This window comes from Protopterus annectens, chromosome 5.part0 (assembly GCF_019279795.1).
Source record: "Protopterus annectens isolate FY-2018-M chromosome 5.part0, PAN1.0, whole genome shotgun sequence".
NCBI classification, from domain to species: domain Eukaryota; kingdom Metazoa; phylum Chordata; order Ceratodontiformes; family Protopteridae; genus Protopterus; species Protopterus annectens.
The window spans coordinates 1,729,181,594-1,729,208,656 of NC_056735.1; the positions used below are offsets into that span (position 1 = coordinate 1,729,181,594).

Here is a 27,063-nt window from a genome sequence, read left to right on the forward strand (position 1 = left end):
AAAGCAACTGACAATGCATGAAACCATAGCAATTCCATGCTTTGATACAGGAAGACTGGCTACATTGTCACACTATTGAGGTTTAGAAGTGGATAGGTGAGAAGGAGTTCAGTGTGATATATTTGATGGTAGGGCAAGGATTCACAGTCATTAACAAGTGACCCCACAACTGTTGTCTGATTATTTTTGAATACTTTGGAAGACATGAAGCACATTAATCTGGAATGAGGGAGGGTACAATATCATTCTACAGGGATCATGATGCACAGCAAATGCTACTGCCAGTGTGGTGCTGGTCGTTCTCTGCATGATGATGACAAAATGCTAATGAGCTGTGTATCCTGTAAACATGTGCTTGACTCCAGTTTAAAACTACCTGCTGTCCATTGCTGAACAAGTTACTTAGCTAGACACTCCCACGTCATTTCTGAACATATGCACTTATGCTGGTGGGCCTTATCTAGCCTAAATAAATTCATTCATCTTCCAGTATCCACTATCCCAGTACTCAGTGGGCATAAGAAAGAGATCCTGTATGAGATGCTAGTCCATTGTGAAATGCACATGAATATACACCTTTCAACATCTTTAATGTTTTTCGACTTGCACAACCATACCATAGAAATAACCTTTACCTTCAAATACTTAATATTATAGCTGTGTCAGTCTCTAAACTTCCATTTCCACATAGAATGAGAGCAAAAACAAATTCCCTCCTTTCCAAAATGATCTTCCCTTTTTCTCTGTGCCATTAGCAAAGGAGTTTTCATCTCAGCTAGAATATGGACTACTGAGAATATGGACTACTTATTTTCGCATCTGCTTCCAAGAAAACCAAGACCACACTCCAGTCTCCAACAGCATCTGCCAGTTCATTACAAACTCGTCCCTCTGTGAGCATCACTGTATCACCCTAAAAACAACCAAATGGCTACCCATAAAACAAACTTCTAAACTGCTGTTAGAGTAGTTTGTAGAGTTAGAATCCTATCTCCACAGATTACTCCCCTTGCAGCTAAACTTTATGAATTCTACATCCTCATGAAACTTGAGACATTATAAACAAGCTACACCAACTGCCATTACCTCTAGAACTAAATTGCACTGAACATGCACCCTCCCCTGTCACCCACTCTTTAGCAAGGTCTCCCCACCGACCTATAGGAAATCAACACTTGCTCCAAATTCAGAATGCACCTCAAAAAGCACCTCTTCATCCAAGCCAGATTCTCATTCAACATAGGACACATCACCTAAAACACCATCTCTTGCTCCTTTTTTACTTCCTCTCAAAGAAAGTATAAAGATTGACCTACTTTAGAAACTAATGTAAAAATTGCCCATTACATTCTGCTTATTCACTATAATGTACATGTACAGTTTTTATTTATTTATTTATTGTCATTTGTTAACTGGGTTGGTCCAATTGAGCCAAAGGCCCATTTTCAGTGGAGACCCGAGGAGAAAAACTCCAATTACAGACATGCCAAAAAAAAAAAAAAAAGTAATTATTACAAAGACTAAAAATTGCAATAGTAATATTGACAAGAAACATTTACATAAAATGAGATCAACAAAGACAATATATATATATATGTTTCAAAAAAATACAATACAATAGTAGCAGGATAATCCTGAGTAGGAATATTTACAAGAACCTGATTGTAGATGTACTGTAAAGAAGAGCAAGAAAGAAAGACGGATAAAAAGAGAGAGTAATCAAAAGTAGAATTTAGGAAGAAATCAGTTGGAGATCAGGTCAGAGCTTGGCAAGGGCAGGACCAGGTCTTAAGAAGGTATTGTTTGAGTTGTAGTTTGTAATAGAACTTATGGGGGGTACTTCTTATTTTAAGTGGAAGGGAGTTCCAGGTGCGAGCTACAGTGTATTTATATAGGGACTTACCGATATTTTATTTGTAGATGTCAAGAAAGATGTTTGTCAGATATACGAAGTTGACGTTGGGGGTTATATAGAGATACAGTATTAGAGATGGAGGGACAGGAAGTGGAATTATAAAGAACTGATTGTGTGATATGCAGTTGAGAAAGAAACAGTCGTTCAGGGAATTCAGGCCATTGTAATGATTTAAGGGTGAGGCAGTGATTGGATTTGTAAGGGAGATTAGAGGTGAATCTAGCTATTTTATTGTATGTTTGCTCTAGTTTAGAGAGAAGTGAAGACTGAAGGTTAATAAAAACTGGAGCTGCATACAAAAGACAGGGTAATAGGAGAGACAGAGCTAGGGAGGGTTTGGTGGAGGGTGAAAGCAGTTTGTGGTTATGGTACAGGAGACCAAGTTTCTGGTGGTTTTTTTATGCAATGATGGATATGTATGTTGAATTTTAATTCCTCATCAGTTACAACACCAAGTAATTTAGTATGGTGTTCTGGTCTGATTGTGATATTGTTGAGGGAGGTAATAGAGAAAGTGGATTTGTGTGTTGCCGGTGTTTTTAGGAAAGAAAAGTAGGTTTAGTTTTTTTTTTTTTTTTTTTATTTAGAATTAGTTGATTATCAATGAGCCAGGTTTCGATGGATGTAAAAGTGTCTTGGGTAAGAGCAGGGAGTTCTGTGATGCTGTGAGTAGTGGTAATAAGGGTCCAGTCATTAGTATATTGTAGGAGTGTGGAGAGGTTGGTAGCAGAGGATAAACTGTTAGTAAAAATACTAAACAAGAGCCTTGGGGTACACCAGTGTTAACAGGAAGAAATGGGGAGGTGACAGTTTTCCAGCGTATAGATTGTTTTCTATTAGATAAGTAGCTAGAAAACCAGCTTAAAGAGGGGGTGGAGAGATGAAGGTCAGAGAGTTTAGTTATCAGTTTAGAGTGAGAGACTGTATCAGATGCTTTGGAGAGGTCGAGGAATAAGAAGGAGACTAGTAGGTTGTTGTCATGGGCTTCTGCTACTGTTTGGGTGAATGAGAGTAGAGCTGTTGATGTACTGTGGTAGGGTCTGAAGCCCTGTTGGGTGGGAGTAAGAAGGTTATTATCTAGCAGGTATTTAAGTAGCTGAGTGTAGACACACTTTTCTAGAATTTTGAAAGGGGGCATAGTAAAGCAATTGGACGATAGCTGGATGGGGCAGTGGAGTTTCCTCCTTTGTGAAGAGGGATTGTTTAGAAGGATTTCCATACATCTGGGACAAGAAATTCAGTAATACAAATTTCTTTGTAACTAATCTGAACTAGTTTGCTATTGATTAAATTTCCACCCTTTTTTGTTAACTGTTTTGTATTTCAACTGAGCAGAGCCTGAAATTGTTCTCAAGATATAGAAGGAACAAGAGAACCTGAAAGCCTGAATGGAAATTGTTGGGGGGGGGGGGGGTAAAAAGTAGAATTGTGTAGTTGCCACATTATGATCAATGAACATGACGGTAGTATTAGAACTTTAATGATAGAGAGATTATCGTGAAATAATGCTGCACTATTTGGTCAAAAAATATCCATTTTCTGCATATTATGTCTGCCAGGTCATAATCCCTGAACTACTGCATACTGCATCCACATGGTACTATACTGAGTTAACATGCACTGTCTTGTACTCTGCAGCTACCATAAACTGATGTTTTGAATGATGCCTCTCAAGCAAGTTGTGTCCAAAGTGTCAATAACTGAACAGAGGTAGGGACTTCACGTAGAGGTCTCCTACCTGTGAACCAGAACTCCATTAAAAACTGTCCACATAGCTGTCAACAGTCCCGGCTTTTACAGAATGATTTAGGCCATTGTTTTGGTCTATTCCTCATAGAATGTGCGGTTTTCTGGCAAATCACTGAGGACTGCAGTCACTAATGCAGACATTTGAATTTCAGACTTTGCATCCTACAGAAAATGCATACTAATGCAAACCCTGAAATTCTATCAACTTTGAAGGTGTGCAGGCTCAATATTTAAATCTCGTTCTGATTTTGGGCCTTTTTTCCCCTCATTGTTTTTTGATTTTTTCCCTGATTTTTGTGCCAAGAGGTTGAGTGATGTGGATGGCTATGCGAGTTAAAATGATGTATACCTACTGCCTCATGTTGCATTGCTGTGACCATTACATACATGCACACATGTACTCATGATTTAGTACGAGCTTAAGTTGCTATTCATGTGAACAATAAAACATCTGTATTGTAGCAATGCTGCAGTCAAAGTATTTTTGCAGTGAACGAAAATGTCGAACTCCGAATATGTTATTACAAGTTTAAACAGAACAGACAGCTACAGTCTTGTAGAACTATGACAGGGCAAAAGCATGGTAGGAACTTTAGTCAGACATCACGTCATTTCAATTTTTTGTCCCACTATTCAGGGGAAGGATTATTGTAGCAGCAAACTAAGCAGGACAACCAAACTGTTCCTTCTGCTATAGACATAAGCTCAGTCAGGACGCTTCCAACAGATTGCAGTCCAGCTGAAATATATAATTCCTTTAACATACTTTGGGCGGGTTACACCTGAAGTACATGTGGGGGGCCCAGCAGGTAGCATCTCAAACCATCTTGGTTGTGTTTTCTTTCTCTGAAGAAGCAGTATATCTATTCAGAGGTTGTGTGTGACCACCAAAACCACCATCTTGTTTCTCTTACCCACTATGCTATTCCTGATATTATTTTAACTTGCAACTCTCATCCCTCTCCTTTTTTGTCATTGTGCTCTTCTAGACATTCCAACAACAGCTGCCTTCCTGTATGTATTCTTTATGGTATTAAATACATTTTAAAGATATCACATTTAACAGTGTTTACTATGTCTGTTCATTTTTAACACAAAGCTCTTCACCATGTCAAGGGAAATAACAGCAAAATCTTTTACTTCCAAGGGACTATAGTTTTGACCCATGGCATCCTTATGTTCATGTTCCTCAACTGTTTATTCTGTAAGGAAAAAAAGCAATCGTAGTAGCTGCCTTTATACCAATGTTCATATTCACTAACGTGGTTGTGTGATTATGTCAAGCCATTTTGACATCCGGATACTCCGGTGTTTGGGGCTTCCCTCACCTTGAAGCATGCTAGTGGTTTCTGCAAGTCACGTTTGAATTATCAGGTCCCTGCTCCATATATGCCATTAAACCCATATGCTGTGTGATGCATTGCAATCTAGTTATTGGTCATTCTTCTATGAATTAGTGCCTCCCCAGCTATGGTTCAGCCCATGCTAACCTGACAACATCAAGGTTGGGACTCTAAGCTCACTCCTGCCGACCCCACTCTCTCACTGTCTGTTTTCTCAGCAGGCTTACTGCAACATGGGTTAGTGGATTTCCTCACATTAGACAGCAATGCATCATGAAAATACCATTTCTTCTCATACCATTAGAAGATTCGAGTGGAGGGCCCACCAGCTTGCCTCCCTCTGCTTGCATTCTCTTGGTATTTCATATTGTTTTTCAGCGGAGTCGCAATGCTATGTGGCCTAGTTGTAGGAGTGGACTCTCAGGCAAACTGCAAAGATACCTTTGCAATTTTGAACCGCTATTTTCAGATCCGCTAAATTGCACTCCAGGCACTTGCTGGCATCCTTATAAAATTCTGCTACTGCTGCTGTTGCCGTTTTTGTTATATTTATATTTTTTGTAATTACAACCATAATCCTGGTCAAGTTTAATAAGTAAAGTTTGTCACTTTACAATGTTAATCTCAACAACTCTCCTTAATGAACTCTTGTTTGTAAAATACATGTGGAGATTACATGATGTATATTTCAGAATGCCTCTTTGTCAGGAGCTTTGCTTAATGGATTCTAGATGACCAGGTAACTGTAGCTTTTTGATATTTTTCCTCAACATACATTTTAGCGAGTCACTATTTGCATTGTCCCCAGAAAGCCAATTAATATTAATTTGCTCTCCATGATCTGCCTTCCTGTTTATCCAACTTTCCTTTCATTTACCCATCTTTGCTGTTACCTTGCCATACCAAAATCAAAAACGGTTCTCTAATGTCACATACAGGGGTATAAGCCATACTTCCTGCTCCACTGTTAGCAAAGATGACAAATTATTATAGATTCATAAGTTGGTACTAGGCTATCGGCCCTAGGGCCTAAACAAGCCTAGCCATAACAATTCCCTGAATATTTCTTCCCACAATATTTACTTCTCTGGACCCCTGTCTAGCAGGGCAACTGACATGATCCCCGGGGTGAATTTCCTATCTCCCATCTAATCATCAATGTTCCTTTTGAAGAGGGCCATTGAGGCACTCTGCTTGACATGTATGGGCAGTCTATTCCAGAGTATGGGGAGTCTCTGGGTCAGGAACCTATCCCTCCAGCATGTTTTGTTCATTGTGATGACAAGGTTTAGATCCCTGGAGCGTGTGGCTCTGAGGAATTGGGATTTCTTTAAGTGGAGCATGTCCAACAGCACAGGGTTTGTCATGGCCTTGTATGTTAAGCAGAGATCGCCTCTGAGTAGACGATATGCCACAGAGTATAGCTGGAGTTTTTTTAGACTGTCAGCATATGGCATTTGCTTTAGGCCTGTGATTCTTTTAGTGCGGTATTTCTGTGGCCTTTCCAGCTGTTGCAGATGTCTTGTGAGGTACATACCAAATTGGGCATTATACTCTATAATGGGTCTAATGAAGGATGAGTACAGTGGGACAATGACCTCCTTTTTTCTGGATGAAAAGCCCTTAGTGATGAGGTGTGCCACATAGAAGGATTTCCTGACTGGTGTGGCAATGTGGTTATCGAAAGTGAAACCACTGTCTACCTGAGTCCCCAAGTCTCTCATCACACTTTCGATGTTTAGTGTACTGCCACCTATGTGGTAATTCATGGGTACATGTTTTTTTCCAAAGGGGATAACTATACATTTCTTGGCATTAAGCTTGAGCCCATGGCTCTGGCACCAGGCATCTGTTTCTGTAAGGCCCTTTTGTAGAATATCCACATCATTTGGGGATTCAATAATGGTTCCCAATTTGCAGTCATATGCAAACTCCGTTAGCCAGAGTCCCTTATTGTTGGCCTGTATTTCAGAGAAATACATGCCAAACAACAGTGGTCCCAGGACTGAACTCTGAGGTACTCCACTTGTCTGGAGCTGGATTTGGAGTCTGCTATTTTTACAGTCTGGGTTCTGTCAGTAAGCCAGTTGGCAACCCATCGAGTGATGTAGAGATTTATGCCCAGCTTAGTAAGTTTGTCTATGATTCCAGAGTGGGGGATGGTGTCGAAGGCCTTGGCGAGGTCCAGATAGGCTGTGTGGACCGCCTTACTCTCGTCCACAGCTCTGGAGACTGATTCAAAGAAGTCAATCAAATTCAGGTGACAGGATTGGCCCTTCACAAACCCAAACTGGGTGGGGTCCAGTGTTTGAAGGTTGCCAGTGTCTTTGTTTAGAAGTTTCATGATAATGCGTTCCATGCCCTTGCAGATCAGGCTTGTTAGACTGATGGGACGGTAGTTCCCGGGATCCAAGGTGGATCCCTCCTTGTGGAGTGGGATAACTGTAGCTGTGCGCCACTCAGTGAGCACGAAGCCTGAGGTGAGGCTATGATTAAACATGACACTTAGGTGAGGTGCCAGTTCATTTTGTAGTTCATGTAGTACACCGCCTGGGATGTCATCAGGTCCCATGGATGCTGTATTCTTAGCTTTGGAGAGTGCGGTTTCTACCTGTGTGGCCATGATTACCGGAATTTGGCAATCTTTTGGTATTGAGATGGGCCCTTTAGGGGGTGAGAGGGGTGTGAAGTTGGCACTAAATCGATCTGCCAAGATATTGGCAATATCCTTGGGATCAGTATATTTACTGCCATTCTGTTGTTGGTATGAATCCCACCACTGTCACCAAATAATGTGAGGTGTACTGGTTATAGAGGTAAAACATGTAATAATACTACCTAATATGCATACAAGGGGTGACCAGCCTTAAGAGTTTCTGGCAGTTGTGTGCTACTGCCTTGGGTTATGACTAACTACATAAATCAGCTTTACCTCGCCAGCTGCAAAACAGGGCTATAATCATTGACTTCCCAGGATATTAATCATCCCAGATTGAACCCAGTTACTTTTAAATGCAGTCTTGCCATCAGCATTTGAGACTTAAGTAACTTATTTACTCATATACATATACTATCACAATGCTTCTCAAGAATAGCTATTGATACCTCTCTAGTGTCAGTACCCATTTCACTGTAGTCCTAATACAAGCTACAACTACTAATCTGATAGTCAAGATCTCAGTAACTGGACATTTTTTTTTTCAGTAAGACAACCTACATTAAATTATAATGGCCATTAGCCAGTCAGCCTTTTCATAAAGGGTGGATACCAATAGTCATGCTGAAGCTGTGAGAAGTATTCGTTATTAATAAAATATGAATGCCGCAAGCATTTCTAAAGGAACAAATGGAATTTCTTTATTTAAAAAAATATTTATACATATAATACAGTATTATAGTTACACAGGAAAAGAAAAAAAAATGTCATATGGCTAGACTCTTGACTGGGAAAAAAATGTAACTACAGGTGTTGCTATTAGTTTCAGCAGCTTATTGTAGATAACTGAAGCCTCATGAGGAAAATAAATTCCAACAAGACTATGATCCAGAAATCACTGGTTTAACTTTCTCCAAAAGTTATAATTTTATGAATCTAAATAATAGACCTGGAAAAAACAGAAGAAAATGAACAACAGTAACAGATGTGGCTCAGTTTATTCCATGGAGGTTAGACAGATCTCAAAAGTCCAAATAATAGATTCAGAAGGAATGTAGGAAATGGACAGTAGCAGATGTGGCTCTGTACACTTCTCAGAGATGAAGTACATGTCCAACTCAACAGAATGTCTCTCCTTTTAAAACAAGCTGAAAGAATGTGCAAACAGTTCCATTCCATGCTGGGTTATTTCACAAAACAGCATGGCAAAGGTAATCAATTCCATATTACAGTCGTCTTCTTCTTTCAGCTTTTCCCAGTTAGGGGTCGCCACAGTGGATTTTCTGTCCGCTCATGATTGGCAGTGGAGTTTTACAGTGTCGAGTTGCCAGCCCGGCGCCCAACCTTCCACAGAAGGCACACACTCACACCTTGGGCCAATTTAGAGTGTCCAATCCACCTACTGCATGTATTTGGGATGTGGGAGGATACCGGAGCACCTGGAGGAAACCCACGCGACCACAGGGAGGACATGCAGACTCCGCACAGAAGGCACCCCAGCCGAGAATCGAGCCAGAGAACCTCTTGCTGTGAGGCGGTCAATTCCATATTACAGTAAATTTCATAATATTAAAACAGTTATAAATTCTGCAGAGCCACTGAAATACACATCTATTTCCAATTTAAATTTAAGAAAAGATGCATCATTTGACATCTCCCTTCTGAATTTAAATGGTTATATCCATCATTTAGCTTTCTTGGAAGACCTTATACATTTTTGATATCAGAGTAAAACCCTTTTCCTAGCTCTGCCTGGCATCCTTTTACCTTAGGTGTCAATTCTGCCTTTTGTTTGCCCATTGGGTTGTTGTATCTACATGGTGTTTGACCATTTGGGCACACCCTGGCATAGATATCTGCTGTTATGTTGTTGTATCAGATTGAGCTGAATTGCAATTGTCTACTATATGAACCCCCCCCCCCCCATTCCTCCTGTAACCAACTGCAAATACTAAGTACCAATGAGTCTCTGTCATGGTGAGGCTTTATCACTTTAACATGATAAAGTCTGTGTTTCTGCAACCTGCCCGTTAACCGCACCACTTTTGATGGCGTTATCACTTCTTAGGAAAGTAAGTGTTCCCTCCCACACTGATTGAAACTTATTTTGCTGAACAAGAATAAGCAGCATTACCCTTTGTCTGACAGTGTATTCTCATGTTCTTGCTGTCCGGTCATACTAAAATGCTGGTTTTGTTAAGCTAGGTAATTCTGGACCAGTCTCATTATCTTTATATAAAATACGACCAGCCAGTAAATCCAACACAGGTTTATTGTAGAAATCCCTGTCTCTGGCGTCTCTGCCCAAAAGCCTTCAAGGAGAGTGACCCATTTGATTTGCAATGTGCAACATTTCCATTAGAGCAGGGTCAGAGACTGATCTGTAGGCCAGGCACAAGTCGCCTGTCAGCAGCCTGTAGGATACAGGGTATAGTGGCACAAGTCGCCTGTCAGCAGCCTGTAGGATACAGGGTACAGTGGCAGAGATTTCAGTTTTTCCATGTAGGTCATGTTTTGGAGGCCCTGAATTTTCTTGGTGAGAACCCTCTGTGGTCTGCCTAGTTGCTTCAGGTGTCTGGTGAGGTGCATGCAAAAGGAAGTGTACTCTTAGTGGTCTGATGAGGGCTGAGTACAGAGGACTTATAACATTCTTAGTCTCGGATGCGATACTGTTACTTTTGAAATGCGCAAAGTCGAAGGCTTTCCTTACCACTGTGGACACATGGTGATCGAAGTTTAGATTGCTGTCAATCTGTGTTCCCAAATCTCACACCACTGGGTTTGAGCTTGGGGTGTGCTGTCAATATTATAATTGACAGGGACGACTTCTTTGCCAAAGCCGATAGTAATGCACTTTTTTTGTGATCAGTTTTAGTCTGTGGCTTTGGCACCAATCATTTGTTTGTGTTGGCCCCTTTTGTAATATGTTAACATCATCTGGGGACTCGATGATTGCCCAGTCTGCAATCATCCGTGAACTTGGTATGCCACAGGCCATCTACTTTCACCTGGACTTCAGAGAAATAAATTCAAAACAGCAGAGGGCCCAGCACAGATCCTTGTGGTATGCCATTGGCAACTAGTATATTGGTACAGTTGGAATCCCCATATTTGCCAGTATGTATTCCGTCAGTGAGCCAGTTGGCCATCTAGTGATATATGGGTTAATCTCCAGCTGGGAGAGTTTCTCAAGGAAACCTGAGTGGGGGATTGTGTCTAAAGCCTAGGCTAAGTCCAGATAGGCAGTTTGTACTGTTTTGCCTTCATCCAGGGCTTTGGTGACATTTTTGAAGAAGTCCACCAGGTTCAATAACCACAATCTACCTTTAACAAAGCCAAACTGGGTTGGGTAAAGAGTTTGAAGGTTACCTATGTCCTTGTTGATAAGGTCCAAGATGATTCTTTCCATGGCCTTGCAGATGAGGCTAGTTAGGCTTATGGGTCTATAGTTCCAAGGTTAGCTGATGCCCACCCCCCCCCTTTGTGCAAGGGGATTACTGCTGATATTCTCCACTCAGCTGGAGCAAAGCCAGTGCTCAGGCTGAGATTAAACAGTGTGTCAGGTATTTTGTCTCTGTCTTGTTTTAGATCATCTAGTAAGCAGCCTGGGATGTTATCTGGTCCCATATAGGCCATGTTTTTGGCCTTGGAGAGCACGGATATGACCTGCTCGTTGGAGATAATAGGTAGAGAACTGGTGGCAGGTATGCTTTGGGGTAAAACTGGTGGAGACAGTGGGGTGAAGTTTGCAGCAAATATATCAGCTAGCAGGTTGGCCATTTCCTCAGGTTCAATATGAGATGTACTGTCCATTATAAGTTCGGCAAATAGCTGGGCATTCCCTTTTAGATTTTGGACATCGATAAAAATACCTTATGATTATCCTTAGTTAGGATGCTAATTTAGCTTTGTAACTAGCTTTAGAGGACTAGCAAATATATCTGATTTGCTTGTTCAAGCTGTAGAGGGTATTCTTCTGGTGAGCAAGTTCCTTCTTGTTCTTCTGTTTCTTCCTTTTGTTATATAACCTGTTTATACTACAGGTCCACCAGGGTGGCCTGTTTTATCAGGAAGACCTGGTTTTGATCTGGTCAGGTACAGCTAAGTCTATACAGTTGTTTAGGTGGTTTATACAGGGTATTTGTGTTTGTCCCTGCATAGGAGTAATGTTGGCTGTGTTAGCGGGGGTTGTAACCTCTTATACCATCGCCTACTAGGCTGTAGTTTGCTTTGGAGAAATTGTGCAGTTTTTAAATTAGCAGTAATCAGTAGTATCCGTAATTAAACTACAAAAATCATATAAAAACTCTCTAGGGGAGAGCATCAGAAATTATGAAGAACCATAAACCGAAGATGAGAAATTAAGCTGAAATAAAAGTAATACACTGAAGTCAGTAAGCATACCAAACATTAAAACCAGTTACTAGACCAGAGTTTGACTCCAGGAAGAGAAAAAAAAATAACTAATACTGCTCTTTAAAAAATTAACTAATACTGCTCTAACTAAATTTGACACCTAGGTGTCATTAGAAAGTAAGTGAAGCTGTTTAACCACCCAAAGGATCCAACCAAAGGACTAAAGCAGAATCAAAAGTGAGTGTGAGTGTGAGTTGCCCAAGGCAGATATAGTCTGCAATAGTCAACTGGGCATGAGTCCTCAATGATACATAAAGGAAAACAATAACGGGATGTATGAGAAAAAGGAACATTAAACTAAACTAAAACAAAGACTAAAAATCTACTTAAATGTAAGTCATTGTTGCAAATCCTGTATCCAAACATGCAACTGAGGAATCATAAATGCCAACAGGATGAAATCTGAAAACAATATAACCATAAAATGTCCAAGTAAGTAGTGGCAAAGTCCCAAATAGCATTTTCCAAATAACAGTGAAATCTTAGCAAAATGTTTTGTGATCCAGTTTCTTCATCTGAAGAATGCTTTTGATAGAAAAAGCTGCATTTAGTCCAAGTAAGTTGCAAGCATTCAGACAAATTTGCCATTCAAGCTCCTTTTCCAGAATGGCATTGCAGTTCCCCTCCAATGGTACCAATCTTAACAATAATTTGACAACCAAATTTTAAGTTACAGAACAGTCTTTTACTGAGCAATGGGGTTGGGATTTGACATGATGGGTAAGGTGTTGACATCATAAATAGAAAGTACAGGGTTTGATTCTTACCTTTGGGATGGGAAATTTGACTAACCTTAAAGAGGGATACTGGGGCAAGTGCTAACCTATAAACCTACACGAGGCAAGAGGGACACAGGGGCAAGTGCTAACCTATGAACCTACACGAGGCAAGAACAACTGTTTTTCTCATACAGAATGGCATAAAGACGTTTACCTTGCAGATACAAGTTACAGGGCCCGAATCTCACTTTTGACCACTGACTATTTATTGGCTAGGTATATAACAGTCAGCAGACTGACTCCTTACTATGGGAATGGCATAATGGTTTAATTGTGTAGATGTTTACTTCACAGACACTAGGTAAAAGGCTTGAATCTCACTTTTGAGGAAAACTGGCTAGGCTTAAAATAGCCTAGAACAGCAGCTAGCCTGTTACTGACCTGTGAACCGTTTAGCCAAGCAAGCTTTCTTCAAAAAGGTTAGATAACTAACAGCCACACTAATGCTGTGAGAATAACTTTTTTTTACTAAAATAAGTCATCAACAGCAAGCATTTTATGAATGAACAAATGACAACTCTTTATTTTAGAAAAAAAAAAAAAAGGATCTGATTACACATCCAAGACTGGTAGAGATGCACAGGGATTATGAAAATAAGTATTTCGTACTGACTGACTGACAGAAATAGAGCTCTCTCTTACTATGCCTCAGGATGAAAATATAAATAGTTGGTTTAACTTACTCTTGTGTCTTTCGGCTTTTCCCGGTTAGGGGTTGCCACAGCGGAACTCCGGTCCGCTAATTATTGGCAGTAGATTTTTACATGCTGGCTTGCCAGGCCTAATGCACAACCTTCAACAAAGGAACACCCATTCACACATGTCGCCACACAGAAGACGCTGTAACTGAGAATCGAACGAGCAACGTCTAACTGTGAGGCCACAACGCTACCGCACTCTAGAAGTTAGAATTTTTCAAGAACAAATAACAGTCCCAGTCAAGTAGAAAAAGACAACATCTGTGGTTCAGTACACTGCACAGGAGTTAAATAGGCTTCCAAGTCCAAATCAGCCTCAGACAAAAAGTAAGAAAAAGACACCAATAACTCAAGTTCAGTACATCGCATTGAGGTTAGAGATATATTTCTAACACAAATTGAATCATTTTATGTTAAAACAAGCTACCTAAATGCATCCACATTTTATTTTTTTTATTTATTTTACATTTGTTAACCAGAATAATCCAACTGGACCAGGTCCATTTTCAGTGGAGACCCGGGGAGAAAAGCTCCACATTTATATACAGCAAGTAATCAAGACAAAGATATAATAGTTATCCAAAGTAATGACATACACATTAGATAAATGTAATTCAAACTGTTAGTGAAGAGAATTTTCATCATTAGATGCATTACAGACAATGTACAAAAAATAGAAAGATGTGCCATTAAATATGCTGTGCTAACCCATCTTAAATGGGTACAAATTTATAGGTCTAAGACATAATTTTTTGTGTCTTTCGGCTTTTCCCGGTTAGGGGTCGCCACAGCGGAACTCCGGTCCGCTAGTAATTGGCAGTTGATTTTTTACGTACCGGCTTGCCAGGCCTGACGCACAACCTTCAATGAAGGTACGCCCATTCACGCATGTTTCCACCCATAAGACGCTCTAGCTGAGAATCGAACCGAACCGGTCTAAGACATACATAATATTAAACATTAAGTTAAAGTTGGGTAGAAAATAGGAGATAGTGTGGAATAGGTAGAAAACACATTGCTATGTAATACATGGGCAGATCCTGGTTTTTGTGAGATGTGATTTGAGTAACTTTTTGAACTGTGTGTTTGTTATTGAGGAGGTTATGGCAGGGGGGAGGTTCCATTTCATGATGCAGTAATTTAGCTTGTCATGGAAACAGTGAGCATGGTAACAATAAACAATTCAATTGACAGAAAACAGTGTTATTATTAAAAGAAAAAGTAAATCCTATACATCTGAGGAAATACACAACTATTCACTTTTTCAAATCCAACAAAAACCTGTATCATCTAACTATATTCTAACAAAGCCATGCTTATAAGCCTTATGTTTCCTCCACTTCCTGTCTTGTATTTTCAGACATTTGATAGCTTTTATTTACCAAGTTGCTGTACTCTTTTTGTAACTCATTTTCCAGACTGCTAACCACCCTTTAATCATTTTATGCTTCATACAAGATGATAAGTAATGTATTAATTCATTTATTTATTATTTTTACACTTTATTAACCGGGTTAGTCCCACTAAGTTAGCAGCCTTTTTCTGAGAAGATCCAGGGTGGTATTAATAACGATTCATTTAATAAGAAAATACATCTGGGATATTCTCATTTAACTTCCGTTTTGGTCCAAGTGTGGGCACATTCCCTGAAAGGCCATTTTAACCGTTGTGTCTATAGCCATGTAGATGCCAGTACCTTACTTGTGCTTTGTGAGCACTCGTGTGGGAACCTTACGGATGCTGTAGCATAGTTGTGGTGATTTCTGGTGCATACAGCTGCACTCATGTTTAGCAGTTTCTTAACAAGGTGACATTGTGTGATTCTATGAACAGGCAAGCTGATCAAATGCGAACCATGTTGGCAAAGCAGACAAATAAGATGATAAAAATTCATAAACATGTAACTATCACAAATAATATTAAGCAGATTCACTTTTGTCAAAATGTAAACTCACTGTAAATGTATCACTATTTAGGCATAAGCATTTAAGACAAAAACATAAATAAGGCATATAGAAGTACATAACTGATGCAGATTGTGTATGGAATATATAAATATGTACAGTTATATTATCAGTGCAAATATAGAGTATATACATTAGTTATATAAAATTGTATTATCAGTGCAAATATATCCACATATTAGAAAATCTAAATACTATATTTTATTTGACAACCTTTGTCAGTTAGTAGTATTTACCATGAAAATGTCTATTCAGACCAAAAACCGTATTCGTAGTTCTGTAGAAAGGAAGGAACAGTAAACTAAATCCTTACGGAAATACGAATATGGTTTTTGGTCTGAATAGACATTTTCATGGTAAATACTACTAACTGCCAGAGGTTGTCACTGAGCCGGTTTTACTGTTGTTGTTTGACAGTTTTGATTTTATCAGTGCTCAGTGCCATTCATTTCTCAGCGGTGTTGGATATCTGTTTTATTTTATTCTATATTTTATTTATTTATTATTTATTTAATTTATTTAACATTTCTTAACCAGGAAAGTCTGACTTGGAACAAAGCCAATTTTCAGAGGAGGCCCAGGGAGAAACATACCAGATATATGTCTTTATAACACGGAAGGAAACTGGAGCACCTGGAGGAAACCCACACAAATGCAGGGAGGACATGCAGACTCCGCACAGAAGGCACCCCAGCAGAGAATAGAACCCAGGGAACATCTTGCTGTGAGGTCACAACACCATGGCTGCACCACTGTGCCGTCCATATTCTGTTTCAGTTCAGTTATTATTGAATACATGAGCTATGCTGTCTGATGTCCTGGGTGGTTTCCTGAAATGGCACCCCCTCAACTCGAAGTTGAGGACTAAGGTCTTCTCCTCAAAGTTAAGGACGAAAAAAAAAAAAAAAAAAATATATATATATATATATTTACTCTGTACAATCTCTTTTGTAAATTTTTGTAATTTTTGTAAATTTTTGTATTTTTTGTATGCACCTAATTTTGTCTGTATTGGAGCTTTTCTCCCCAGGACTCCATTGAAAACGGGTTCTTTTGGCCCAATGGACTATCCTGGTAAACCAACTGCAAATAAATAAATAAATAATAAATATATATATATATATATATATATACTGCTCTAAACTGTAGCAGTCTGCTTGCTACAAATGCAACAGTCTGCTTGCTATAACTACATGATCACATGCTAAGCACTTCGGAGATTCAACAACGTCTGCAAATACAGTATCAACATTCATTTCTAAATGCCAGTACTGTATTCCCACACCATCAGCCCCAGCCAGTTGCATACCCCAACACCTTGCACCTGGGACAACAGCCCCCTATACCTCACCCTAGTACACTTCTGCTGGGTATACTGGAGAGATGTGTACTGGGGAGAAAGCTGATCTTCTGCATCAGTGGTAGTTTTAGGGTGGAATCTAAACTCACTGCCTGAGAGGGTCCCCTTGTGTAGCATGGCTGTAACCTTGGAGAAGGATTTGTGCACAGATATGAGGCTGCCAGATGAAAAGCCCCCACTTAAGTTTGCAGGTGTCACATCATCACACTCCAAAACAAAATAATTTCTGTGCAGCACATTAGCTGGGTTTCCAATCATTTTCCAGTTTTACAGCATCCACTGGAAAATGTAATACGAGTACTAGGTCATGTATCCATATGTATAAAGAAAAGTTGTAACTGAGTGATCATTGCAGCTATTTTAACAAAAGGGTATTAGATATTCAATTAGTAAAAGAATACAGACAGTAGAAATGCTCTGTGTTACTGCCTTTTGTTATTAAATCTCATCTTCATTTTTCATTAGTTACAGCCAGCCTGCCAGTTACGCACCAAGTGGAAAGCTGTACAAAGCAGGCAGCAGAGACCTGTATAATGAAGACATGCAATCACAACCAGCGTACTCCTACTATCCTGGAGATGAAGTACAGCATTTCTACAAGTGGTCCTCTCCTCCTGGAGTCATCAAAATCTTAGCAATGCTTGTTATTGTGATGTGTATTGGTATTTTTGCTTGTGTCGCTTCTACACTGCCTTGGGATTTGGACTCTTACAGTGGTGCTGGAATAGGAACTGGCATGAGTGGCATCGGATATGGAGGTTCCTATAGTGGGATGGGAAGCTATCTTAACTATGGATATGGTTATGGATATGGTGGAAATTACATTAACCCTCGTAGTGCCAAAGGCTTCATTCTGGCAATGGCAGCCATGTGCTTTATTTTTACAATGATATTATTCATCATCCTTATCTCTAAAGGGCAGTCTTTCCGAACAAGGAAGTTTTATCTGATTATTCTCATTGCTTGTGCTGTCCTGGGATCTCTGATGCTGATTGCTACTATAGTATATGTCGTTGCCGTGAACCCAACTGCCCAAGCTGCTGGGTCATCATTCTACTATCAAATTGTGTCCTTATGCAGCCAATTCTACGTTCCAGCAGCTTCAGGTGTTTATACGAACCAGTACTTGTATCACTACTGTGTGGTTGAACCACAGGAGGTATGTAGAAACGCTTACTATTCACCATGTACAGTGTGTGTGTGTGTGTGTGTGTGTGTGTGTGTGTGTGTGTGTGTGTGTGTGTGTGTGTGTGTGTAACTCTTTCCCTGTGGTTTCCTAGCAGTGACGGCTTACAACTCTGAAACAGTATATTAGTACACCAGACATTTTCTTATTGATGTTTATAATCTGAGTGTTTTCTTCCCCAAGCATTTCATGGTTTTGTTTTGGTAAACTGCCATTCCCACACTACTAACATTTGTTGCTGTGTAATGGAAAAGTGGCACCAGTATTCCATATATTTAGCAAGAGGAGTATTTTCTGTTTAGATGGACAGACATGGAGGATGAGATGAAGACTTTAATGGCAAATTAAAGCTGTCTGCTCCAACTTGTCTTTTAATTCTTCCTTTGCTCTGCTGAAGCTTACTTTGCTAATACTGATCGGCCTCCTACAATTTTGTCGCAACCATTGATACTTTTTACTCTTTTGTTTACATCACCATATCTCCCTCATTCTCTCGTTAACCCCTGTCCAATTTAACACTGCCATAGAAGATATTCACACTGTATGTCTTGCATGCATATCTTTCAACCTTACATCCCCAAACTGTAGAATTTTGATTCTGAGAATACATAAATGGGCAAAATGTGAAACACATCTTAACAACAACAATTTGGAAGATCACAGCAGGGTTAAAATGCATCTATGTTATTTGGGTGAATTAATAAACCAGAAAAATCCTTAACACTAAATGTGTGACTGACCCTTTTAATGTGGAATAGCAAGGAACATGAACCTTTTAAAGCTTAAAATGAGGAACATTCCTTATAATGAGGTACACTTGAGAGGTATGGGTGTTTGCATCACCGTTGTTCCCTCCTACTTGTTTTCCCTTTATTAATAATCCATCTTCTGGCTCTGAATTTTCCTATGTCTCCTAGTTGTGTCTTCTTTTTCTTAAATTACAATTTGGGAGATTGTCCCCTGACAGGGGACATTGCAGTATGTCTTATCTTGCTTGAAAATGTCCACACCTTCAGTGACCACCTCCTTCAAAGAAGGCAAGGATTAGTGTAATACCATATTATATGTTATTTCCTTAGTGGCTATGTTGTGGAGAACTGTGTAGCTGTGGTTGAGAGCTATATAGCTTATGTCTTGTTAGCTATTCATAGGTTCATAGGTAGATACTAGGCTATTGGCCCTAGGGCCTATATAAGCCTAGCCAACAAGGTACCCTGACTTTAGCCACTCAAGAAAATTATTTTCCTGTGCCCTTGTCGAGCAGAGCCACAGAGGTAATCCCCAGGTTGAATTTCCTATTTCCCATACAATCATCAAGATTTTTCTTGAAGAGTGCTAATTAAGACCTTTGTTTGAATATAGTAAGGTAGTTTTGTTCCAGAGTATGGGGAGTCTCTGGGACAGGAATCTATCCCTCCAGCATGTTCTGTTTATTGTAGTAACAAGGTTTAGGTCCCTAGAGCGTGTAGCTCATTGGGATTGGGATTTCTTTAAGTGGAGCATGTCCAACAGCTCTGGGTTTGACATAACTTTGTATGTTAGGCAGAGACCGTCTCTGAGTAGCGATATGCGATGAAGTAAAGCTGGAGTTTTTGAGAAGGTCTGCATAGGGCATCTGTTTGAGGCTGGTAATCCTCTTTGTGAGGTATTTCTGCGGCCTTTCCAGTTGTTGTAGATGTCTTGTGAGGTACATACCAAAAGGGGTGTTGTACTCTATAATGGGTCTAATGAGTGACGAGTAGAGGGGAACAATGATCCCTTTTTTTTTTCCTGGATGAGAAACCTTTTGTGATGAGGTGTGCCATGTAGAAGGATTTCCTGACTACTGTGACGATGTGATTATCAAAGCAGAGACTACTGTCCACCTGTGTCCCAAGGTCCCTTATCACACTTTCGGTGTTAAGTAGGCTACCACCTATGTGGTAGCTCATGGGTACAGAGTTTTTACCAAAGGGGATGACAATGCACTTTTTGGCATTGAGCTTGAGGCCATGGCTTTGACACCAGGCATCTGTCTCAGTGAGGCCCTTTTGTAGGATGTCCACATCATTAGGAGTTTCAATTATGACTCCTAGTTTGCAGTCATCTGCAAACTTTGTTAGCCAAAGACCTTCTGTGTTCGCCTGTACTTCAGAAAAGTAGATGCCAAACAGGAGAGGATCCAGGACTGAACCCTGTGGTACTCCACTTGTCATGGTCTCAAGTTGGATTTGGAGTCTGCTACTTTCACAGTGTGGGTTCTGTCAGTGACACCCCTCCAAAAGAGCTAGCAAGTATGACTGGTACACGGCATGCCGAAACTGATAAAATGAAAAAGCCAGCACTCGGAGGCAAACAGTGTTTATTCCTTCCCTTCTTTCAGGCCGGTTTCAGTATCAAACCTTCTACAGTGATATATCATTCATAATTCAGGAACAGGTTTTATACATATTGTATATCCTCAGTTATGACATCACTTCCCCCATTTATCTAATGAAGCCTCCAAATACATATAAAACATTGAACAAAATAAACAATGTACTTATGATGTCAGATGTTAAGCCAAACTACAATTAATAACCTATTGTTGCATATAAAGTTACCAATAAAAATCCTTAACAAAAAGAGCCTCATAATTTATTTAAGTCCTGGATGAAATAGGGCATCCAACTTAATAATCCATTTTCTTTCCTTTTGAGTTAGTATAGTGTGCCAACCCTGTTTTGTTGATCTATTTCCCTTTACGTGGTCAATAATGACAAATCCAAAAGTGGCAGCTTTGTGTAACTGACAATGTCTATACAATGCATTGGTCATTTTCTTAAGACGTAAATCACTCAGATGTTCTGAAATGCGATTCCTTGATTCCCTAGAAGTCTGCCCCACATAAAAGGCAGAACATTGGCAAGTAGCCAAATAGACTACTGAGCTGCAATTTCCAAAAAATGGAATGTCAAAAATTTGGCCAGTATTTTTACTGCTAAAAGATGTGGTTTTGAACATGTGTTTACACAAACTGCAATGTCCACAAGGATGTGAGCCAACAAGCCTATCTCCCATTAGGGTAAGCCGATGTTGGTTCACATAGTCTAAAAAGGTCTTCTTATAATGAGCAAAATAAGACGTAAGTGTTCTTCCCCTTTTAAAGGCAAATTGGCATCTCGTAGGCAGACATTGATCCAGATCTACATTAGTCCGAAGAATGTTCCAATGTTTATTGACTACATCCTGTAATAAGTGTGTACTGCTACCAAATGTTGTGACTAACCTCATGGCCCCTGATCCGTCCTTTTGAGTTTTGACTTTGTACTCCAATAAACTGGATCTCTCACAATTGGCTGCCCAATCACTGGCCTTTTGTACTACTGATATCTTATAACTCCTATTGATAAATCTACCATGAAGATCATGCCTAGCATTCTGAAATTCCATGTCTGCAGAACATATTCTCCTAATTCTCATGAACTGAGATTTAGGAATGTTGTTGATGGTGTGTGTGGGGTGTAAACTAGTTGCATATAATAAATTATTATATTGTGGGTATTTCCTATATACTGAGGTTTTGAGTGTACCATTCCCCTGTCTCACTATATTAACATCTAGGAAATTGATCTCATTACTGTGATACCTGTCGTACCAGTATTGTCCATCTGCATGGGTGTCGTGAAGTTTGCCACTTCTGTCTTAAGAAGCATGAAGTTGGCTTTGGAGAATTTTTTACAGTGTTTTCCCTAATGGGGGGTGGGGGTGGGATGTAGATGTCTAGGGTGATTAGGTTGTGGTCAGATCTGACCAGCGAGGAATTGACCTCTGGTGTGAAACACCGGTCGCCCATGTTGGTAATGACCAGGTCTAGGATATTGCTGCCCCTGGTGGGGGTGTGAATAAGCTGATCCAAGGCTTTGGAATTTATGAATTCCAGAAAACGTTGAGCAAAAGAGTTGGTACATGAGTAGTTTTCCCAGTTAATGGTGGAGTAGTTGAAATCGCCCATTATTAGGGTGTTGGATTGTACCCTAATATTTTCCAGTGTATCAAGAAATGAGGAGTGGGAATCCTGGGGCATGGTGAGGGATCTGTAGCACGTTACAATTTGGATTGCAGTCTTGCCCAGAGTTAGTTGCACTTGGATAATCTCTGATGCATTATGCTGAGCAACTAGCCTGGAGGTGTGGATATCCTTAACGAATATGGACACGCCTCCGCCTTTAGTGTTTCAGTCCAGGTTAAGTGGTCAAAAGGTGTGGTATGAATTATAGCCTGGTAATGCAGGGGTGCTCTCTGGAGCCTTGAACCAGGTCTCTGTCACTGCACAGATGTCGACGTTCTCCATTTTAAGGAGTGCCTCGAGTGAATGCATTTTGAGGTTTAGACTTATAGCATTGAGTAGCATTACCTTCAGATTTTGCTTGCTTGTACCTGTTACGGTGGTGAATTTGTCATTTGAACCTTGCCTAAAACAGGCACTATAGGGGTGCAAGAGCCACTACCTTGTATTCATATCTGCATATAGTTGTTCGGTGTTTTGGGTGTATAATTCAAACACTGCCTATAATGTTTTAAGTGTGTTGTAATTTAAATTTGGATTTTCTATTAACAATTTTAACAAATGCTGCTTGTACCATGTTCAGTGTGCTGTACCTCAGACTGTGTCTTCCATAGTTAGGAAACTTTTCATTTATTTTGGAAGTTTTCTCTGTGAATTTACTCTGAATAGGCAATGTCCATTGTCGCCTCACAGCAAGAGGTTCTCCGGTTCGATTCTCGGCTGGAACGCCTTCTGTGTGGAGTCTGCAAGTCCTCCCCATGGTCGAATGACGTTTAAAGACATGCAGGTAGGTGTGTGCGTGAATGGGTGTGCCTTCTTTGAAGGTTGGGTGTCGGGCTGGCACCTTGGCACTGTAAAAATCCACTGCCAATCATTAGTGGACTGGAGATCCGCTGTGGCAACCCCTAACCGGGAAAAGCCAAAAGACATTTGTTTTTAGGCAATCTCCAGGTAAACCTCTCAAGCAACAAAGACAGACAGAAATACCTAAACATGCTAGAATTTCCATGTCTGTCCCTACTATCTCCCCAGAAAGTCTATACATATTTCTACACTTACCTTCCTCCTGACCCATCCTTCATTAGAATATGCCACCATATTGGACATGGGTGACAAATTTTGAGGTATTCACATTGTGACTGGATGTAGCCAGCTAGCTAGCCATATACAATGTATGCAATGACACAGCCTTTTATAAAAAGATTTGTTTTGAATAATGAGAGATCCTAGAAATGAGGTTAAGAAAAAAACAGGCATATTTATCATGGATTGATTGTATTCAGCCACATTTTTTTCTTCCACAAGTTTTGGTTGGCTATTTTTTTTTAACTTTTATTTCAGTTTTTTGTAGTATTAAATAGGATAATCTGTCCTTTAAAACTGTCTATGGTAGTAGTTTGGGGGTAGACTCTACACTTGAAGGAAAACTAATGTTTTTCGGCTTTTCCCGGTCAGGGGTCGCCACAGCGGAACTCCGGTCCGCTAATGATTGGCAGTGGATATTTTTTATGGTGCTGAGTTGTCAGCCTGATGCCCAACCTTCAAAGAAGGCACACCCATTCATGCACGCACCTACCTGCATGTCTTTAAACATCACTCGACCACGGGGAGGACATGCAGACTCCACACAGAAGGCGCTCCAGCTGAGAATTGAACCTCTTGCTGTGAGGCGACAACGCTAACCACTGCACCACCACGGCTTCTACACTTGAAGGAACTATATTCAAATTTTGGTTAATTCATTCTGCTGAAAGAGTCCAGGAACTTTCACTTGTCAGAATCTCAACCAGCATGCTATTGTGTGGTGTACATTTTATGGCAAACAAAAGATACATTTTTATAAGCAGACATTTAAATTGATTCATTTTTAGAAGAAACAAAATCCAGAGAAGGTACAACTCTTGAATAGAGGCTAATAGGTAGACGAGTCGGAGGAGATGCAAAATGATTTTGCAGGTATTTTCTGTTGAATTTAACTTACTGGTTAAAATATCCAGCTGTTGTGTGCGCCTGTGAATTTTCATGGGAGTGAGATGTATTTGAAAGAGTACATTTTAATTATATTTGCTTATTTAAATCAGATTTAGATCAGCTTTTTTCTCAACAAGTAAAACGGACAAAGAAGAAGGGGAAAGGTAAGCTTGGAGTACAAGAAGGGTAAAGGGAGCCCCAGTCCGACACAGCAGACCTTCAGTAAATAGCATTAACCGCGTAATACCTAAATAACCAGAACTAGAAATACATTATAATTAACAACCCCCATGACTGTGGAACATAGTCCAGGTCTCACTGCCTTTTGTTTTACACTTTGTCCATATAACCTTAAAGTTTCCTCCACAGTGTAGTATTTCAGGCCTTTTCTCTGTTCTTACATTATATGTTGATTCAAAGAGTTAGCGTCTGGGGAGGAACTGCTACCATGGCTTCTTCACCGTCTCAAGAACATGTGCAGCTTACATCAAGCACAAACATATGCACCTAGTACCATGGGCATCTAAAAAATATATCTAACACTGATCTTTTGCAGCTGAATACGTAAGCTCAATCCAATGAAGTAAATGCAAAGCACACTCCTGGAAAATAGTTTTGGTTGAACTGATGGTGAAAATGAGATAGTGTCATCAAAAGCCAAGCTAAGTGGAGTCGCATTGGTCACCTTCTTTCAGTAGTATGATGGCACAAACAGTAAGATATCAATCATACCTCTGTAAATGTTTGACATCATTAATTGCTTTTTAAATAATGTGAATCGAGATATCTGGCATTGGTATGGAAAAGGAGCCCCTAGACTTATATTGACCTGCTACGTATTTTAGACACTTGAGAAGAAGTTTCCTTGAAGATCCAGGGAGAACGGTTTAAGTGAATTTGAAAACCATGTCACAGTCCATTAACAGAATCGCATGAATCAGTCATTTCATGGAGCAGCTATTCAGTTTATGACAAAGCCCAGCACTAGGCAATATACTGAATTAGAAAAAAAAGAGGTGTTTCCTCTTCCTAGAACATAGGATGACAGGAAAATGCCTTGTGGGTTGTGGAACAAATGACAGGAAAATTATTTAACAAGAGCGTGACCTCCCTCACTAACAGTTTTACCCAATCAAATAAATCCGGTATCTATTGCTAACTCTGTCCACTCTCTGATTACAGGCTTCAGGTAGCCACTTTGGCTCTGCAGTTTTCCATTCAATGTCTTGCCAAAGGGATAACCAGAAGGCAAATATATGAATGTATAAAGTCAATAGGTAGAGTAATGCATCGGGAAACTGAAATTTCACTCCCACCATAGATTTAAGAGGAAGTAGGAGAATGTTAGGCAACTATTAAGTTGATAATTGCATGAATGTTTTATTGTTGAACTTTTATGTTGAGTCATAATATGTAAAAGTTTACTGTAAATTTAGGTTACTACCGAACTGTTAATTTGTTTTATATGTGTGTGTATATATATATATACATCTATATATATATATATATATATATATACATCTATAAAATGTGTGTGTATAAATATAATAGCAAACAAATTATATCAGGAGGGCCCAGTCGAAATTAGACATGTCACATCTCCATGAGTGAGTAACCCATTAAGTGGAATGGACCATTGTCATTACTAATGGATGTAAAAGCATAGGGGGTAAAAGACAGTCACAAACACAGTACATTTTTGATCTACAACATCCAGGAAGAGGCCTGCTGCCTAAGCAGACCCTTTATATTTTTTCCATGTCACCTACTAAATTCTAAAATATCTGCTGAATGTTAGAAGAGCTGTCTACTTCCAACTACCGGATGATCTTGGTTTGTCCAGTTAAAAGGTCATCACATCAGTACTACTTTGGAAGAGAGAGACCTCCGACATATATACAGTCTAATTTATGGAAATACTGATGAAGGAAATTTGAAACCAAACCAAATTCTCCCAAGACATTTCCCCCATTAATTTAAAAACTGGTATAACAGATTTCCTAGTTTGGGAGAAAGAGGTGCATTGCATGAAGCATATAGTCCGAGGATGTGTTGGTTCATTTGAGCCACAGCTGTGTGGTAGATGTCATGGTGTGTGTGTGTCTGTGTTTGTGTGCATGCATGAAATGTGTACATTCACAGTGGAAAGGATTGCAGACACTCGAGCATCACCATGCATCTCAGTGTTGAGTACAGGGACTGGGGCTAAAAATGGAAAAAAGAAAAAGACAAGTACCTGGATGACTGCCTCCTATGATCAGCTTTTACCCCTGCAGTGAACAAATGAGATGATCAGTCATGGGAGATCTGATGTTGACAGTCAGCGGGGGGAGGCAAATCACATTCTGACACAGTTCGAATCGCGTATTACCAATCATGCAAATCCAAGACCATTACAGTTATAGAAGTCCTTTTGTTAGCAATGGAAGTAAAATCACTGCAATTATCAGCTTAGTGTGGGTAAACTCAACCATAACCATCCATGTGGGCAAAGGCCTTATTCTGGATGATGTAACCTGCAAATAAGTATTCACTGCATCCAATACACAAAATTTAAACCCCAGCAAGATCCGCTCTGTATCACTCATACTGTCACCCACCCTGATACTGGACATTGTGTTACACAGCAGTATAACTATGTCTGTTGGATGGTTCTTGTGGTACGAGGAGGACACTATTACTTTATACTGCTTCCTGTTCAACCTGTTGTGCTCCTTTGTATCCAGGTGAGTCTCTTGCAGGCATGTCATGTCTGAATGCATTTCTCTGGGTTGCTAAACATCCTAATCTATTCACATGGATTACTAATCCCTTAATATCCCAGGGTAAGATCTCAAAATTTCACGCACAGGAGCCTTCCAAAATTACTAATGTAAGCACTATGATTTTGAAGCTATCAAGATACAATGTAAAGCTTCTGCTATTATCTTACATAAGCAAAATCTTGCTGACTTGGACAGACCCTAGTAAAAAGAGTGAACCCCAAGAATATCAAACTT

General features: G+C 39.8%; 1 protein-coding gene across 3 annotated transcripts in view; it reads left to right on the forward strand.

Annotated features, from left to right (window-relative positions):
* The window catches only part of OCLN (occludin), a 395,619-nt gene that overhangs the window by 159,475 nt on the left and 209,081 nt on the right, over positions 1-27,063 (forward strand). For all 3 annotated transcript variants that reach the window (XM_044071524.1, XM_044071525.1, XM_044071523.1), the window contains exon 3: positions 17,346-18,039. In XM_044071524.1, coding sequence (XP_043927459.1) covers positions 17,346-18,039 — 694 coding nt within the window. The remainder of the gene's footprint in view (positions 1-17,345; positions 18,040-27,063) is intronic.